This window comes from Passer montanus, unplaced genomic scaffold, assembly GCF_014805655.1.
Source record: "Passer montanus isolate IOZ18808 unplaced genomic scaffold, ASM1480565v1 scaffold216, whole genome shotgun sequence".
NCBI classification, from domain to species: Eukaryota; Metazoa; Chordata; class Aves; order Passeriformes; family Passeridae; genus Passer; species Passer montanus.
The window spans coordinates 232,432-251,801 of NW_024366770.1; the positions used below are offsets into that span (position 1 = coordinate 232,432).

Below are 19,370 nucleotides of genomic sequence, written 5' to 3' on the forward strand. Positions count from 1 at the left end.
GGCCAGGGGCCGTGGAAAAGGGATTGTTTTTCCAAATACTGGAGGCCTTGGCTGTCTGTGTGTCATGGCCTGCACGTGCCTGTGTGTGATCACTCAGCACACAGCAAGGAGGGCATCTCTGGCACCTGGGATGCCCCAGGGCCAGGTGCAGTTCTGCCATTTGGTGGGGAAGGTGGGCAGAGCAGCCCTGTTGTGTTATCAGCATCTGGCAGTGGTGAATCTCAGCAGCTCCAGCCTGCTCAGCTCCTCCTGCTGATGGTGTCCACACCAAAATTCACTTCCTAAATCAATCGAGTCAATAAATCATCTCATTTATCTTGATTACCATGAAAATGCAGAGAACAGTCTATTGGATAGAAGGATCCCTACTCAAAATAGCATGTGCAAAAACACCCCGTTAGCTTCTGTGTGACCTGACTCCTGCGTGTTTGTAAAAATAAATGTTTCCTCTAATATGTAATCAAGGAAATAATTTGTGCTTCTTTTTTTTTTTTTTTTTTTTTTTGTTACCCAAAAAAGAACTTATTGGGAACATTTTGTGCCTACTTGCTGGTAACAAACAGTTTCTTATTACCAGTGGAAATATGATCCTGACTGGAGCAAGGCTAATACCCACATCCAGAGAATATGGATCATACTGTGCCCCATTCAGCACAAGCTGTAAGGAGGCAGTGTCAGAGAGCTCAACAGTGAGACACTGTTTCACATCCTCAACATGCCCATTCAACTTAATCCCTCCCAAAGAGGGGAGATGTTATGCTCATGTTTAAATAGAAGCTCTGCTATTTTGGTGAAGGTTGAAACCAGGTGCCAGCCTGATTGGGTACTCCTATCTTGCTCTTCTCAATGCTGATTGCCAAATATAAGCAACTCTTAAAGCTGCTGGCTACCACCCAGCCCAAACTTCTTGTAATCTCATTGGTAATTCATTTTTACCACTACTAAATGTGCTAAATCCTTGCAGGAGTGGCAAAAAGGCCTTTTTGCAGGTTCTCAGCTGTTTGGGAGAGCTCAGGCTGCCCTATTCATGTATCACAGCCAGTTCAGTGGGAAGTGTTGGATGCAACTGCTTGGCTCCCAATCCCAGATGGAGCAGAGGAGCAATTTCTCTCACATTCCTGTGCTTTACCTTGTGTCCACCTTCCACTAGAGAAAGCAGGAGTCTTTTATGTTCTCTATAAAGGGAATGAGGTATCCAGCCACAGTCTAAATCTTTAAAATCCAGGGGAAGGAGCTAGTGAGCTGGGGCAAGGTTCTCACGTGCATTTGGGCTGTGTGATCTTCTTTCAGTCTTTTTGAATCCCATTTACTGTCTTTGGTGACTGCTGGCTGATGTAGCTCACTTTTGTCATCACCATCTGGTTGTTTTTAGAACAGTAAAAGTGTTGTGTACGTGTAATATGTGTCACAATAAAATTCCAGAGTAATAGACTATAATCTGAATAGAATTAGAATAGACTTTGAATGGATTTTTAAAGAGTTTTATTAAACACTAAATGTAATTAATTCATTGATCCTCTTTAATACTTACAAGGAAAGGATCTGCTCATTCTCTCTAATGAAACTGTGCTGAGTTTAAACAATGCTTTAATAGTCCATATGGTTTCAAAATGCCGCTGCATTCTGCTGCTGAGGATTCCCTTCCTTTTCAAAGAATATACATGGGACTGCTTGTATTTTAAATATTGGGTTTTTTTCCTGACTTGTGCCCAGTGGGGGAGGTCCTTATAATAAGATTATGCCTTTTCTATTACTCCGACTCATTTTTGGGGTTGGTTCTTTCTGGTTGGCTTTGTTGGAGGTTTTTTATCTCTTTTTTTTCCCCAGCCATTGCATAGTTTGCAGTATTACTGTTTCAAGAGTGCCAAATTAAAACCCTGGTCCAGAAAAGATTGTATAAGGGAAAACAGGATTTATAAACAGCTGAAAAGGTTTAAATTGTCATACTTTACTTTCTGTCTTTTTTAGATTTACTTAGATCTTCTACAATCTGTGTGGGTCACATTTTCCTGCAGTTCTCTAATACTAAGGAGGCTAAGAATCATGGTTTATGAATTTTAATGAAAGTTGAAGTCCTTATGTAATCATTTGCTGGAGCTTTAATTAAATAACCATATAGGAGAAGAGCTGCATTTAGTGAGGCGAGGGCTGAAGATGCTAATTTTTAAATGGCTTTGTATGGATATCTCAGAAATCTGATGTAATGTAGACAGTCCTTTGTGCCATTCCCTACTCCTCTGAAGGTGTTGCTGCATTAGTGAACATAAATTTTAAAACTACAAGCTGAGAAACTTCATGGTGTTTATGGCAAAAATCTGAAGTTTAGAGCACAGTCCCCCACCCTACATCTCCAAAAGGAGATGAGGCCCTTTCACTGCTCCTCTTCTGTCTGTGACTGGGATTTTGGTATTGGGGTCTTTTCCCAATTCTTTTCTGCTTCCTCTTGCCCTGGCAGTGCTCACCCTCAGCTGCAGTGGGGGATGTTACCCCTGGAGAGCTGTCAGTCAGTTCTCAGGGTAGCACCAACCAGCTGGTTTTAGCAAAGGCCATAGCTTTGTGCATTCCTGAACATGCAAGGCTCATTCTTGTTGCTAAAAGCTGCTTTCATCTGTGCGTATTAAAACTGCCAGGGATGGGTTTCCAGGACAGTTTCAGATGAAATGTAAAGTAGCTCCTTTTCTTCCAACAGAGACTGCATGCATATAAGCTGTGTGGGAGTTTGATTTCAGTTTTATCCCTCCTTTTCTGCTGCTGGTACACGTAGCCTTCGTTGCCTGGTCAGTAAGAATAATAAATTTGATGCTCTGAGGCTGTTTATCATCAGTCTGGACCAAATTGATTCCAGAGAACTTTCAGAGGAGGTGGTGGGGTCTGGAGCAAACCCATCTGTTAGTGATAAACATAAATCCCCCTACTTCCAAATGCATTTTTATGTCAGTATCTCTGTTTGCATGCATGCACCAATTAAGCAGTATATTATTTTCTTTTTCCATGATTTCAGAAGGTTGACTCACTCAAGTGGATTTATGCACACACTCTGTTTTTTCTGAGTGTAGTTGGTTTGTTGTTTGGTTTGGATTTTTTATTTTTGTGGGGGTTTTTTTTGTTTGTTTTTGGGCTTTGTTTTGCTTTTAATTCTGTTTTCTTCACTTCTCATTTCTATTCAGCTTGTGGAAATCATGATTTCTACCTCACAGAATAGTTCAGGCATTCTTTCCTCCTTTTCTAGGTATCATGCTCCAGCACTTACTGTTTGTCCATGAAAAGAAAATCAGGTTTAAAAGCTATTGAGCAGAGTGTGGCTTGTTGAGCTAAAGGGTGTCACACTGAGGCAATTGTCCCTGTGCAGAATGCTGGCCTGGCAGAGATGAAAAAAACCTCTGGGGTTTTATTCTTTCTGTCTTAAAGCTTGAGGCCTTTTTGTGCAGTATCCTTTTAATTTCATTTTTCATTCCTTCACTCCTGTGTTAGTAGAGACCACCACATGCCAAGAACATTCTAGCACGAGATGAGCACGGCTTTTTAGTTAACGAGGGAGAAATAGATTTTAAAGCCAAGATTTTGTAACAACAGTAGGAGAAGGTTGGTTTCGTAGGTCATGGGTTGGATATAATGCTTGAGAACAGCCTCAGTGTTTTAGCTGGGGACAGCCACAGCCCATGCCACTCGGCAGAACACCCAGGCACAGAACAGTGGTGTGGGTGTTGGTTCATGCTGGGGACGACTGATCTATCAGCAAAAATACAAATGTGGCTGATTCCACCAAGGCATCCTTGTAGAGAAATTAAATTGAACAAGGGCTGTGTAAATTGCTATAAGGAGTTTGTTTATAAAATGGAGACAAAATAAGGAAGGGCTCTCTCTGTTGGTTCCAGTGAATTTGGGACTTCTTCACTGGTGGCTTTGTCTTCTGTGAGTGGTGTTGAGAGTTAGGCACTGGGAAATGGAGCAAGGATGAGATGTTACAGCCTTTGGACTCAATTCCACTGCAGCACTAGCTGCTGCAGCCGCATCCAGGCTGTGCAGCCCCCCAGGATTGCCCACACGTGGTGGAGGGGCAGGATGAGAGGTGGGAAACAAAAGCTCCCTGCAGGCTGGGCAGGAGGAGCAGTGGTGCAGCAGGGCAGGGGCTGTGGGGCTGAAAACTCCCTGTGCAGATGGGAAACACCAGGCAGGAATAGGGATCAGGATGGGCAAACTATGCCTAGAGGTGAAGGAATGTTTAAGAGAACTTGATTTAGTGGTGATCACAGGTAACCACCCTGGCTTTCCTGGGACTGGCTGCACTGGGAGCATCCCTACGTAGACATATCCCAACAGTAATTCCAGGCCTGGCTGTGACTGCACCTCACATTTTTGGTGGCAGCAGGAAAGCAACCTTTCACTTTTCAGTGAGCTATTGTGAGAAATTATATTTACTTTCAAAAATTTTAAAAAGGTTTATTAAAACTTTATCAAAAATTCCAACAGAATACCGAACAGAGAAAATAAACCCAGCTCTGGGAGCAGAGGATTTTCTCTACTATGTGCTCATCTACACAATGGATGTTCTGCTTTTTAACTCTTTGGCCTCTCTTAAACTTTTGTTTATTGACTCTTTGCTGTCTAGTGGTGAAGATTATTTTCTGACATCTTGTTTGGAGGTCAGGTGTTGCTGTAGTAATGAGCTGACTTTGATAAATACCCCAGCTATCTCCTGAGAACAATGTAAAAGTGGGGGAACATAAGTATAAATTTATAAAATTTCCTTAGTATATCCATAATATTTGTTAACTTAAAAAGAAGGGGCCCTTGGGAAAGAAAAGGATAAGCAGGAAAAGTTAATGGAGAAGATGAAAAAAATCTCATCATAGAAGATGCATTTGGCTTTCCTGATTTTGCAAAGTAGTTTTAACCTCTTGTCCTGAGATGAGTATTTTGAAAGCATGTTCTGCCATAAGTGTGGGTTGTAAATCTCCTTGCCTACCTCTGAACCGGGAGAAGGCATTTCCTTTGGGAAAGAATGTTGGGAAAAATGAGCAAGAAAATGTTCATGGCTGTAAGTCAGTACATGTCACATTAACCCTCCTGTCTTTCATTCACATATTTTTATTATTTTATATTTGAATTAAGCAATGCTTCTGTGTGTAGGAGCAAACAATGCCCAGAAGAAATCCCTGAGCAGATGTACAAAAAACCCCATAATTCAATGATGAAACAGGTTTAAAACTGTTGCTAATTATCATGGCTGATATAAAATGTACATTGCTGATTAATCAAATGTGCCCTGGTTTTGGTAATCTCCTTGCTGATGTATCAGCTTTCCTTTTGCCAGATCAGTATTAAACATTTGGCTGAAGCTGAATCTATGGCAGTGGGAATTTTATTGGCACGAGCAGAGCTGTGATGCCAGATGTGTTTGGGTTCTGAATGCAGAGGTACAATGTTCCATGGCTTTATTGTGAAGCTAAAAGCTGTGTTAGATAAATCATAAAAGCAAACCTGTTTATTTCCAAGGAAAAATGTGTAGTGCATATAAAAGCATGAGTGTTTCAATTAAAACTAATGAGTGCAATTTATCACTTACCTCCGCTTTTCTTTGTTTTGCAGCTCATGGGGCATTCTGAATGGGATCACAAACGAGGACCCAGAGGCTCACAGGTCAGTTCCTCAGTATTTTGTGTTTGATTTTGGCTTTTGCTACATTTGAGGCATTCAAGCAAGTTTTCCATCTGAGTTTGGCAAAGTTGTTAATTTCGTTAATATTTGCAAGGTTGGGAGCAATGGGAAAAGGCATAAAACCATGACAGCTTTCATTAATTTAATTTTTGAGCTGTAATTCAAACAGTTGATCCAGACAGAGCTGAGTCATCCAACAGAAAGGTTTTTATCAGTAGCAGAAGGATGGATTGGATGTATGGAGAAAACGTTTCTTACTCAGCTGTCTCCATCAGGACATCAAAGCAATGCAATTTCAAACAGTGTGGGTATGTTTTGTTTGGTGGTTTGTTTTTTGTTGGTTTTTTTTTTTTTAACCTGAAAAACTTGTAAAACTTAGATGGCTCTCTCACCATATATCCTTTCATTATTGACGCAGGTGTTAGAACTGTATGGGGAGGTGCAGAGGAGCCACTGCTTTGCCTTGACCTGTCACTGGAAGGAAATTATGCCAGTAGTGTTAATGGGATCACAGTCCATTTCAAGTTATCTATAGTAACTGTCTCTTGTAATTACCTATTACAATTGCTGCAAACAAGACATCATGACCAATATTGATGTTCAGGAATTTTCCTGCTTGGGTAAAACAGCCTTTCCTATCTAGTGTTGAAAGAACATTAATGCATTATTAGAGCTCCAGCCTTTTGTACTGGGTTTTACTTCAGGTGAAGGATTTTCAAAGGATACTTGGTATAAATGACAGTCCAGAGGTGTCATAAAGGATCTATGATAAGGTAGGAAAAGAAAACTGTAGAATCATAGGACAGTTTGGGTTGGAAGGGACCTTGAAGATCACCCTGTTCCAACCCTTGCCATGGCAGGAACCCCTCCCACTGTCCCAGGATAAAGTGGATATCCTTGTCCAGCCTGGACAAGGTTAAGTACAGGTTGGACAAGGATATCCACTTTGTCCTTGTGGATAGAGCCCTGTCCAAGCTGGCCTTGGGCACTGCCAGGGATCCAGGGCAGCCACAGCTGCTCTGGGCACCTGTGCCAGGGCATCACCACCCTCACAAAAAATAATTGCTACCTAATGTTTAATCTAAACCCACTCTCTGTCAGTTTGAAGGCATTCCCCCTTGTTCTCTCACTACAGTTCCTGATGAAGACAGGCTTTCTGATTACTGTGTGCTATCATGTGCCCAGACACAAAAAAATAAGGAAGAAAAGTTTTGTTAGGGAGAAGAAAACATGCCTCAGTTATTCCGCTGTAGCTTTACATTCTCTCTTTCACATGACTCTGAAAATCTTGTAGATAGGAACAGCATTAAACCTAATTTAATTAAGTTCCTTGAAAGGTTAGGAGAAATTAAGGAAGTTCTGATTTTTGCAGAATAGAAAAAGCTTTTTTTATCCTTTTGTGATTCACTTACATTGTTGCCAGTTTGTGTCCTTTAAAAAATGCACCTGTTGTAAAAAAACAAGATCTTGCTGAAAAATTAAGGTGAGTGATGTTCTAAGTATACTTAAATACCTTAAAATCCAGGAAAAATAAAAGGGAATCACTGGTTTACCATAATGTAAAACTAAAATCCACGTATGAACTCCTGAAGTTATTCCATCAAGACTCATTAAAAAGGCTCTGATTCAGTGAAGGGGATTTTTTTTAAGAGCTAGTAGGTTTTCTATGGCATGTGTTGAAACATGAGGGGAAGCTACTACAGTGCATGTCATCCTCCTTAATGGCCCACTTGGAAAACATGTTCCTTTTCTGCACGTAGGAGTGAAATGCAAAGTGCTGCAGTTCCAGGTAGAGATGGATCTCAAATGAAATTCACTGAGGCCCACGGGAATTTCTGTTTGCAGCAGTTTGTCTCGTGATAAGCATCTGCAATTCAATAGAATGTTAATGGCACAAGTAAAAAGCTGTCTTTACAATATTTAACTTGCTGGTGGCTTCTAGCATGACCATCAGTGCAGTTCCCTTTTTGAGACTGCCCACATGTATGTGTATGTATGTTGTAGGATTCCTTTTCTTTCAGAATAATTATACTATTAAGTCTGCTCTAATTAGATGGAATTATAGGTTGCCTTACAAAGAGCAGGGAGTTCCTGGCTACATACTTGTTCTTTTTTTTTTCTTCCTTTCTTTTTTCATCCCTGAAGACAGCACTGCTTCATGCTGGGAATTTATGGATTTGAAATGAAGCAGGAAGTGCAAAATGAATTTCATTACATTTCATGCTTAATTTTAATTATTAATACATGTTGGAATTAAGAATTCAGGCATGAAACTTCAAAATTGAGTTCCAAATAAAAAAAAATTTTTAAGTGTTTTAGGAATATTTAATCCACCTAAGGAAATTTCTCTCTGTGCCATCTGTAGAACGACGTCACGTGAGGGGAGAGTATCCATACATGTTAGTAATGTTGGCACGTGCCACGAGGAAGTGTCACTAGTAGAATTCATCCTTGGAATAGTATTGCTCTGCAGAAAAAAATATGCAAATTGTCTTTTAATCATTCTGCTAGAACACAGTAGTTGATAGTGCCAGGATCTTTCAGGTGGGACCAGGGCACGCTCTGTGCACCCGTTCTGACGAGGGCTCCTGGCTGTGTGGGAGTCATTTGTTGCTCTGTCATCAAGACTTGTTTGGCTTGCTGGAGACGTAGGCGTAGCCCCAGAGCCAGTGAAATCGAGCAATCCAGCTCTGTAGAAGCACGATGATGGAGGGAGAAGCACAGGTCCAGCCTTTTTAATTCTCTTTAACTACAAAAGCTCTCAATTATACATCCGAGGTGCTGCGTTTTTACCCCTGCAGTTCCTAAGCAACAGCTATTTTCAGATTGAGTGCGTCTGGTGTTGTCTACCTACTCCAGTCTCCTTCCTGCGAGGTGGCTCGTGGCTGGAAGCTGAGCTGCTGGCTGGCTGCCTCAGCCTCTTGCTGTGCCTCTGCAGGGACACAGATGCTTTAGAGGAGCAGCACAAGCTGGGCTCTGAGCATCCTCCACCTTGCAGCTCACAAAAACTCGCGTGCTTCGGGGAGCTCTGCCGCCTGCCATGAAGAGCAGGAGTCAGAAATAAGGTTCTTGCCACTGGTTTGGGACAGAAGCCTTTTTTTTTTGTCAAGTCTGGCAAAGCCTCTAGAGCAGATTGAGGACGATGAGCCGGAAATCTCTGTACTTGCTGAAGCGCAGGTGGGAGTCCATTCCCGCTGGGGACCAGGTACTGTGCTCTGGGAATCTGTCGTGTCTCAGTGTGCCCTCAGTGCCTCTGGAAAGAGAATGACAGTGACCTGATGGGGCTGTAGGGGTTCTGTGAACACAGGGAGAGCCAGCTGCTCGTTGTTTGTCCTTCCCAAGATGAGTGCTGCAAAGCGCTGGTAAAGCTGATTGTGCTTGTGGAGGTGGAGATGCCATGGGTGGCAGCCCACTAATGCAGAGGTGTTTAACCTAAAAAGTCTCCCTGTTGTCTCACAAAGGAGACTTTTCTAAAGGCTTCAGGAGTATTTTAAACTCAGTATTAAAAACTGTTTTAAACTGAGTGGCTGAGGGAAATTGTAGTCTGTTGATGGGTTGGTGCATGACTTTTTTGTGTTTCATGTCTTACATACATGTGTGTGTGTGAAGTCACTGAGGCACTGGCAGCACCTCAGCGTTCTCAGTGTCCTCTTGGTTGATGTGTCCTTCCAAGTGTGCTAACCAAGATGAGAGCAAAGCAGATGCAAACAGAACATATGTAAACATCTGCTGGGAAAATCAAATACTGTCACCAGAAGCAGGACTGAGATGTGATGAATGGCAGTGTGATTAGTGTATTTCCTACTTCTTGCTCCAGGCACTCCAAGATTCTCTGATTTTTTTTTTCAATACTTTGCTTGGGATGTACAGATAATGAAAGAAATAATTGCAGAAAGAATATTGGTGAGCTAACAGCTCCACTCTCAATCATAATTCCCTGTCAGTTTTCCATTTATAAAACAGTTGACTATGAATGGTAGTCTTTATCTGTAGAAAAGAGACAGTTCTCTCACAGGAAGAAAAACAGAAATGCATCCCAGTTTTTGAGAAGCATCCTCCTATGCATTTTTTTAAGAGGGAGAAGGGCAGAGTAAATTACATACCATATTTTATGTTTAAAGATAAATCATGCCACTTGGAACTTTTAGAGATCTCAGACATATTAGTTGTCAAAAAAAAAAACCCAAACCCATACTGTCACATTATTATTCACGATAAAATAATAAGGCATTGTTGATTAATACAGTTTTATTGTACTGAAAGGAATTTCATTGATCCAGATCAGTCCAGCGTTCTTATATTTGCATACATTTCCCAGAAAAAATGTATGAATAAATGTTCTTGTAGGAAGGGAATCATTTGTGATGTCGTTTCTGTTACGATGCAGAGACACTGAAGTTATTTCAAAGGAAAGCTGGTTTTCAGCCTTACTTTTCCAGCATTTCCTTTGAATCATTCTAACCCTAATGTTGCATTGCATCATACATCCCATTGTAGCACAGTATGTGGGAAAAATAAGTATTTCTCACTTAGGTGTGGGGTGTGCTTGGCTGCACTGAGCTGGGCATCAGTTCCACCATCAGTCCCTCAAGCCCTCTGCAGGGTTTTAAAAGAGGAAAGGTAAATTTCCCTGACCCATCTGCCAGTCTGGGAGAGTGAGACTCAGAAGGTGATGCACGTAAATACAGTTTACTTGAGCATGGTGTGAGTCTGTGAGGGCTGGCTGAAGGAAAATGCAGTCACTGTGCAAGAGGACAACCCCAAAGATGCAATCCTGAGTGTTTTAGGCTGATCCTGTTCACAAATTATTGTATAAAGATAATATCTCTGCCTTTTGGTGCAAATCCATTCTTTAGTCCTTGAAGGGATGCAGTCTCCTATAGTGTTCTTACAGCTGACCTTGACAAAATTATTTTATGCTTTGACAGGTAAGCAGTGCCGTTGTAGGTTGCTTCTCTACTCAGAGTAAGATAAAAGATATTTGTGTTAACAAATAACAAAACCTCTCCAAATGGGCTTTTTGCCACCTAAAATTAAAACAAAAACCAAACAGAAAAACTAAAGGAAGGAAATAAAATTAAACTGCAAAAGTGGGGTATTTGGCTTGATCTTGTTCCTTGTGTAAAATGATGTGTGGCAGGTGTGACTTTTAAGAAAGTGGAAGCTGTAAGTCCACAGTAAGTTTTATACTCTATTTGAACAGATTTTCTGGGTTTTTTTAAGTCATAGAGTGATTTTTGTTCCTCATCTTGCATACTCTGCATGAAATCAAATGACACCCAGAACTGTTTAGGCAAAGATGAGCAGCCTGAGAAGTGAGGGTGGAGAAAAACCAAGAGTTTTTATTATGTCTATAGACAATACAGTTGGAGGTTGTTGGTTTGGGGGTTTTTTTGGAGCTATGTTGTTATATAATTTTATTTTTGATCTTTTGAGCATTGTTTATGCTCTCAGACACTACATCACAGAGGTCTCCATGGTTTCCAGGCTCTGGTATGACAAAGGAATTTTCCGCTCCTTGTTTTGTATTTTATGGGTGTGAAAGAGTGAGGAAAGTAGATTTAACTGGGAACCCTGAATTAGATCTCTTTGGATTTGGTTGATGAAAAATGTGTGATCTTCCTGTTCATTTTTATATGTGGAAGATACATCTTTATCCTGGGGGTGTTTTGCATGGGCAAATTTAAGCTAAATAGTGATGAACTAAATGTCATCTATTGGCCTCTATTTAACAAACTGTAATATTTCTTAGTTCTTTAATCTTGAATGGCTTTGTCAATAATTTCAGAAGGAATTAACTTTATATAAGGAAAGAATTTGTGAGTGCTTTTCTTTCTTGCCCATCCAGCTGTTCAGATTGCTTGAAAGCCTCCCTGAAGTTTCAGTACAGGGGTTTGGGGAGTAATTCTCTGTTGGTTTATTTTGTTGTATGTGCCTGAGGATCTTGTTTTCAGGAATAAAAATCCTAAATTTTTTGTTCCTGAGAACTGCAACTGAGAATGCTTTCACTGAATGGATATGGATTTAAAATGTTGTGGGAGCCAGAGGTGTTAAATATTTGCTGTAATGCTGTTGAGTATTTCTACCTACCTGAAATTTCCCATAGATTTCATGAGCTGTAGCATTTGAGCATGAGTTGGTTTTGATACTGGTCCTAAGACAGGAAAATCTTCCCACATTATCCCATGATAGAAACTTCTAATTGTTTCATTGGTGATTGTGAACTTAAAAACACTAACTGGATTTCCACAACAATGTAAGCAGAAGATGACCAATAGTTACTACAGGGATTTATATACTTTATGGGTTTTTTAAATATATTTATGTATATTTTTTTAGCTGTGGATAGTTGAAAGGAATGTACTACGCAGTTCAATAAAAGCAGTAATATTTTTTTTGGGTAGGAATTTCTGCTTACAGCAGTGTTGAGCAGTGGCAGTGCTTTCTGTAGGCTGAGATTGGGATGGGTTAGTGTGAATCCCATGAAGGGATGCTTCCCTCACCTGCCAGTGATTTACAGCACAGCTGTGCCTCAGGCAGTGTGCAGGCACAGTGCAATATCCTGTTCCTGACCATTGGTGTGGTGGATGGGACAAACTTCCACAGGGTTTGTGGAACGGTGCTCAGAAGCAAATGAACTCATCCTGACTGAGTCATAACTGCAAAATGATAAACCAAGGGATTTTCTGGGTTTCATGTAGCATTACATCATGCAGCCTCCATATATTCACTCAGTACAAAGCAGGGTCCTGCTGGGCCAAGTCACTGCAGTGATCCCTGTGCCTAACCAAACCCCTTCTGATTTACCTGAAAACAGTTTACAATTTAAAAAAAAAAATAAGGTTTCCTGTTAAGAATGTTTCTGTGGGTCTCCACAGTTCTTCACTGTTAATAAAACCTGACATTATCCTTTCATTCAGCAGACAGTCTTCCAAAGCTTTATGGCAGAGCAGAGATTTGCAGGGTTTGGGATGTTATGAGAAAGAGGCCCCATGGCAGGGTTGTGGGTTCATTGGAATATGGAGCTGGGGGAGGAGAGCTGCTTTTGCACAGCAGGAAAGGTGCAGAAAGCTGAGCCTGGGATTAAGGAATCACCTAGGAAATTCCTCCTTTCTAACACAGCAGATGAGTGATGCAGGGCAGAAAGTGATCTCACAGAAATAATCTGCCTCAGATTTGTCCCTGCTTCTCTTGGAGTGAGGAGTTGAGGCACAGACACTCTCTGGGACTGTGGGACCATTTCTTTTTGTCCTGCAGGCTTTCTCCCTGCTGCTCTGAGGTCAGACAGGACCTGCCACACTGGCACTTGTGACCCAGATGATGTGGGCAAACCTCCTGCAACCTTCCACATCATCACTCACCCCTAGGGTAGGGAAAAACCTTTGAAATGCTGTCAGCCACCCTAGAATCCTCTCTGCTCTCAAATTCTCTGTCTGAAAACGACTGGCAGAGGGTCAGGAGTGGATTGGAAGCTCGGTAATGACTTCTACTCTGTCATGTCACTGTTCTTCATTCCTAAGCAGGAGCTCAACACAGATTTCCACAAATGTTGCCATTCTTCTTCAAAACTCTTCTCCACCTTTATTCCTCCCAGGTTTGCAGTGTAAGTCCAGCTGTGGGACAGAAAAGCTTGCACACAACACTCAGACTGTATTTTACTTCATTCAGTCAGCAAGTTCCAGTTCAGGAAGGTTGCAGTTTGTGGGATCATAGCCATGCTGCAGATCAGTTCAGTTTGGGAAAGGAATTAGCACTGAAATGCACACAGGAGTGGGAAATATATGCTGGTGAAATGACTCCTTGAAGAAGCAGCACAGTAGGAGTACAAAAAGTTTGGCATGGTGCCATTTGGCTCTATTTTGAAAAGCAGAGATAGTGGCAGAAGCTGATAATTGTCCTTTCCCCCCCCCCTTTTTTTTTTTTTCCTTTCTTTTTTCCCCAAGCTTTTCCTCAGGCTGGGGAGTGCATGTCCACTGGTGTGGTGCAGATATGGATTGCCTGCAGCAGTTGCATTGAGAAGATGGGATTGTGAGCTATCATCATTCAGAGCGGAGGAAGGAGATTTTTTTTTCTCTCTGGGGTGATCAGACTCCTGAAACACCCCTTAATCTGCCTGCATTTTTCTCTCTTTCCATCAGTTCTCATAATTTTGTTAACTCATTTGTTTCCAGAACCCTGATTTTTAAATGGTGTGATTTTCTGACTAAAGCTTATATTTCCCAGTTGCCTTTTATAAATTTAGACTCTTAAGGTCTTCAGGTTAAGAGATTTTGTTCATGTGCTTTTTTAGGGGGTTGGAGTTTTTATGTTGGTTTGGGTTTGTGGGAGTTTTGTAAGTTCAGTTTTGAAAAAGTTCTAAGCAACTGCAAACAGGGTCTTAGGAAGAGAGGGATGGCTAAATTAATAATGACTGATACAGTCAGATGCTTTGTAATGAAAAAAACCCACATCCCACATTAAAATTAGGCAGCACTGGGGCTTTTGTGATGACAGAAGACTACATTTTAGCTCCTGACAGCTATGCAGGGCTGAGAGTCCTGCCACCAGGTGTTCTTTTCATTTCCAATAACACCTTAACTTTCACTTACTGAGTATGTGCCTTCCAGGTATTTGTCACCTTCCCAAGCACACTTTTTAACACAATCTTTGCAAAATTTTAGCTTCCTCTATTCAGAGATACCACATCCCACATTAAAATTAGGTAGCACTGGGGCTTTTGTGATTGTAGAAGACTACATTTTAGTTCCTGACAGCTATGCAGAGCTGAGAGTCCTGCCACCAGGTCTTCTTTTCATTTCCAATAACACCTTAAATTTCACTTACTGCATATGTGCCTTCCAGGTATTTGTCGCCTTCCCAAGCACATTTTTAAACACAATATTGCAAAATTTTAGCTTCCTCTATTCAGAGATGAACCCAATTATGGAATGAATGTGATTAATGTATTTAATTTTTTACTGAGCAGGGCTTATTCCTAGTTTTCAGCCAGGGTGCTTCCACTGGGATGTTAATAGTGGCATCTCTGGGGGATGTGGGCTGCCCTAACTTTCCTTACTGAGTTCCACAATGCCATTGTTTTTGGGAGATGTCTTCGTTAATGAGGACAAAATGAACTGGCTGATTTCCCTCTATAAAGGAAACTTCATTTTAAAAGCATTTTTATTACTACTGGTTTGTTTTGGGGTTTTTTTGTCCCCTGAGTTGTGTGTCCATACTGGGGCAGATGTGTATGCTTTAACTGCTGCTCTCTGGGATACTTTTAAAGAATAAGTAAGTGAAAGTATTTCCTATTGTTCCTTCCTTGCAAGAAAACATGCTGAATTCTCTAGTAGCTCATTTTATGAGTTCCCCAGTGGAAAGGCTCACAGCTGATCAGCTCTGCTCTCAACAGCAGATGTTCTTTTCCTTGACTTCAGTAGTAAGCTATAATTTTGTTCTATGTCTGACGGATCAGTGCTCAAAATTTCAAAATGAGTTATTGGAGCAGCCTCCTGAGATTTTTGAATAAGCTAGAGTTGGAGTAAATCTTAAAGTCAAGTCATAAAAAAGAAAATTTCATGTCAGGTTGGATTTTAGAGATCAAAGGTTTGTTGTGTAATGGCTCTGCATTGCTCCATTTTCAATTCCTGAATAACCTTGAATGTGACAGGAGCAGTATGAATTCTCACAGTCCATAAAAGAAGGCTGGAGATTATAAGGTATTGACTCTGGAGTTCATAATTATTAAGTTGCTAGTCTTTATGCAGGACCAGAAAAGCTACTGGTTATGGTGAATAGACAAGCCCTTAGAGGAGAGATAGAGGCATCAATTGGGGAACAGCAAAAAAAGTACAAAAACTCCCAACATTAAGCATGAGAAAGGTGTCTTTGTTAATCACCTGGATGCTGGACAGACTGCACCCTTAGGAAATGTGCAGGTGATACAGGACCAGGGCTGCCACAGGGGTGGTGGTGCTGCCATCCAGAGGGACAGCTGGAGAAGGGGACCAACAGGAACCTGAGCCCAGCACAGGGGGAGAAAGTCCTCCCACACCTCAGGAGACAAGGGGCTTACTGCTTGGGGAGCAGCTTGGCAGTACCTTGGGGTCCTGGTGGACACCAAGCATGTCCTCATGGCAAAGAAAGCCACCGGCTTCGTGCTGGGCTGCACTGGGAATTGCCAGCAGCCTGAGGGAGGGGATCCTGTGGTCCAGCTCAGCACCAGTGAGGCACATCTGGAGTGCTGGGCACAGCTGTGTGCTCTGCAGAACAAGACTCAGAAATACTGCAGGGTGTCCAAAATAGGAGCACAGAAATGATGAAGGGGCTGGAGCATCTGTGCTGTGAGGAGAGGCTGAGAGAGCTGGGACTGTTCAGCCTTGAAAAGAGAAGGCTCAAGAGGATCTTGTGAATGTGTGTGAATACTGGTGTGAGAGAGAGTGAAGGAGATGGAGCCAGACTCTTTTCAGGGGTGCCACTGGATATGAACCAATGGGTACAAGCTAAAAATACAGGAATTCCTGTTTAAAAATAGGCAGGTACTTGTTTAAACTAAGGGTGACCAAGTACTGATCACATGAAGAGGTTATGGAGCCTTCATCCTTGGAGATACTCTTTGTTTTCCCCCTGCACCTCCCCTCACAAACACACAAAATTCATGAGGAGGCAAAAAAAGCTTTAGATGGAAAAGTGAAGCCAGGAAAAAATCTTTCCAAACAGAGCTGGGGCTATATTAAAAATCAGCTACCAAGGTAGTGATTTAAAACATGTAATCCCTTCTCAGGCTACATGGATAGTACTTTGGTAGAAATCCAGGTAGCCTTTCTGTTTCCAGTAACTTTGCTTCTGAAGCACAAGAGCTCACTTCTCTAAAAATGAGGAAAATATCATTGTTAATACTATCTATTCTGGTATCTGAGGAAAAAAAAAATCAGATTTTCTGTCATGTACAGTTGTGAAAGTTTATATGCTGGTCTCATATACATGCCCTTGGCTTCAGAACAAACCCCACACATTCAGCATTTTCAGTTTTCCAGGACAGGGGGAACCTGAATCTTCAAAGTTAGGTGATGGATATGAACAGAAATGTGGAATGGCAATAAGCTTTTGTGTCATATTACCATGGACGAATTTTTATAGGTGTCTAAAAATAATAACTCTGTGCATATTGAGATTGTGTTTTAGGACTCCTGGAGGGCTTCATGTGCTTGCTTCTTTTAAATTAACAGTTGGAGTTGAGTGAACAATCTGCAAATAATTATTTTAGATTAAATTCTTCATTAAAATGCAGAATAGGAGAGGGGCTTAGCTGACAAGAGAAGCTGCAGTACTGCTTTCTATTCCTTACAACTCTGTGGGATGTGAAAGTGATGAACAGCTGAAGTCAATGATTAGAATCTTCAAGGATCAGTTGCCTTTGAGACAGTTCTGTCTCAGGGTGGTGATTTTGCTGGGATTGTGATGTGGCTGCATTTTCATCACAGAAACAGCCCCTGGACAAAAACACCCCGTAGGTTTTGGCTCGTTTCCATCCAGATAGGAGTTGTTAAAATGTACGATTGTACGTTTGGCTCCTGTGTGGAGCTGCCACCTCCTGTCTTAAAAACAGACACCAGGTTTGGGTTTTGAGGTGCTGTAAAGTAGTAATTGGTGATGGAGGCTGCTTGGTGTGGGTGAGAGCAGCAGAAGGCTCGGGGTGTCCTTCACCAAAGGACACTGGACAGTGTGACAGTGGATCTACACCTCACTGGTGGTGAGCTCCCTCAGCATGTTTGGGAGCAGTGCACATTTTCTCCTGAGGATCAAGTTGAGCATGGAGAGGAGGAAAAGTAGAAGCTGAAATGGAAGTGCTTTGAGTGGTGTGAACACACTGATTTACCCTGCACCACTCACAGAGTAAATCTCTTCATCTCTTGGTGTGGGGTATCCCATTGGCTTTGGGGCTGCATAGACAGCACCTTTCTTTCAACATTCTGGTGCTTTTTTTCCACCCCCCTTCCCCAGTCTTAAAGTTGGGAAGAAGAGTGGAAAAGTTATGCAACTGGGCACTGGATTCCTGAGATGCTCAAGGTTCTATTTTTGTTGCTACAGGCATCTGAAAAAATGTACTTCCAATATTTTGTTTTGGAATTATTGCTGGAGTTCTGAAGTCCAGGAATTTTTAGCAAGTCCTCACCATAGGAGCAGAAAGAAACAAATCCAAGATATTTTAATATGGCACACATAGTTCTGTTGTTGCCAAAGGGAAGTGCTCTACTTAAATGTCAAGACAATGTTAGCAACAACTGACCCAAGAGAAATGAGATGGGGCTCCCAGTCTGGTTTCTAATGGTTGAGTGTCTTTCACTGAAAATTCTACCTCAGTTTTTCAGTGCTTGGGAGGTGTTTGTGGATGTGGAATCTGCACTCTGCTTGTTTCCTCAAGTCAGGCTTTTCAGGGTAGATGAACCTTTCTTGGTCAGCGTGTCTGTGTGCTCTCGAAGGAACCACTTGAGGTGACAGGCACATAAAGGCACAGGACAATTTCTGGGCCAGCCTTTTCTCCTGGTGGTATTTCAAAGTGCACCTCTTATTTCTCTTTAATTAGGGATTGCTGTCTCTTGATATCAACTGCCTTTACTAGGGAAATAATTAGGCAGCACTATTTTAACTGATGAGATTCTTCCCATCATCTCATTTCATCTCCTCTGGAGGAAGGTTCTCTGTGTTTTCTTCACTTGCTTGATCACCCCTCCTACTATGAAGCCAACTACTTAGAATCTGTCCCATTCATACTCCCTGCCATGTTGCAGTAAAATATCAAAAGACTTTTTTGGCCATTGTCATGAAATTGGAATTTACCTTAGCCCTGCCTGTTTCTCATAGTGCCATAACATTTTCTGTGTTTGTTGATCGTGGGTCTGGTTTAGATGCAAATTTTTTCAGCTCAGTCTATGATTGTTATTTTTCCAGATAATTCACTGGAGTCCCCAGCTTGACTGCTTACTTCATTTCAGTTGTAATGCCTGCCTTTATGGATATGGCTGGGTTCTCTATCCAGACTGGCATTCCAGACGTGTTTTCAGCTGGCTAGAGTGCACATCAGCATTTAGTAACTGATTTTCACCTCCACCTTTGTCCTGCCAAGACAACCTTTCATAATATTTCTTCTGTATTAGGGCCTGTGTCCCCTTTTTTCCCTTTTTTTTCCCTTAAGAAAAGTTGAAATGCCTCTTTATTTTTCAGTAACTAGAAGCCTTGTTGGTATATAGTGTGTGCCTGGGAGAATACTGACAGATAAGGATCAAGGGCTGTACCAGGGCAGGAAGCTTTCATTTCCCACCTTTGCCCTGGACACCAGGGAGGCAGCAGACTTCTCTAAATGGTTCTGCTCTGCATTTTGGGCCTTCTGTTCCTTCTCCTATGACTCCAACACATCTTCTCTTCATTGTGGAAGCAATTTTGATGAAGGGCCACCTTAGCCTTGGTGACACCTCCCAGCTGGATGAGCCCTCACTCCTGTTGCACCTGCATCAATTCCTGCTCTGTGGCCATTCACTGACTGGTGAACATGATCCTGACCAGCTGAAATGCAGAATCTTTGAGCTTGGGCTGGTTCTTAGTGCTAGTCTCCAGGAGTGCAACCTTTAGCTTCTGTACTGATTTTTTTTCTGTTTCCTAAGACCGACCTGGTCTTGGAGAAGCTCAAAAACTGATCCCTGCACACTGATGTATCCTTCCTGGTGGATTCCCCA

General features: G+C 41.8%; 1 protein-coding gene across 7 annotated transcripts in view; it reads left to right on the forward strand.

Annotated features, from left to right (window-relative positions):
- Window positions 1–19,370, forward strand: part of PDE3A (phosphodiesterase 3A) — a 220,110-nt gene that overhangs the window by 140,640 nt on the left and 60,100 nt on the right. For 6 of the 7 annotated variants that reach the window (XM_039709565.1, XM_039709564.1, XM_039709568.1 and 3 more), the window contains one exon: window positions 5,590–5,640. In XM_039709565.1, coding sequence (XP_039565499.1) covers window positions 5,590–5,640 — 51 coding nt within the window. Of the gene's footprint in view, window positions 1–5,589; window positions 5,641–8,383; window positions 8,864–19,370 lie in introns of those variants that run through there. The other variant, XM_039709566.1, reaches the window with a different exon arrangement.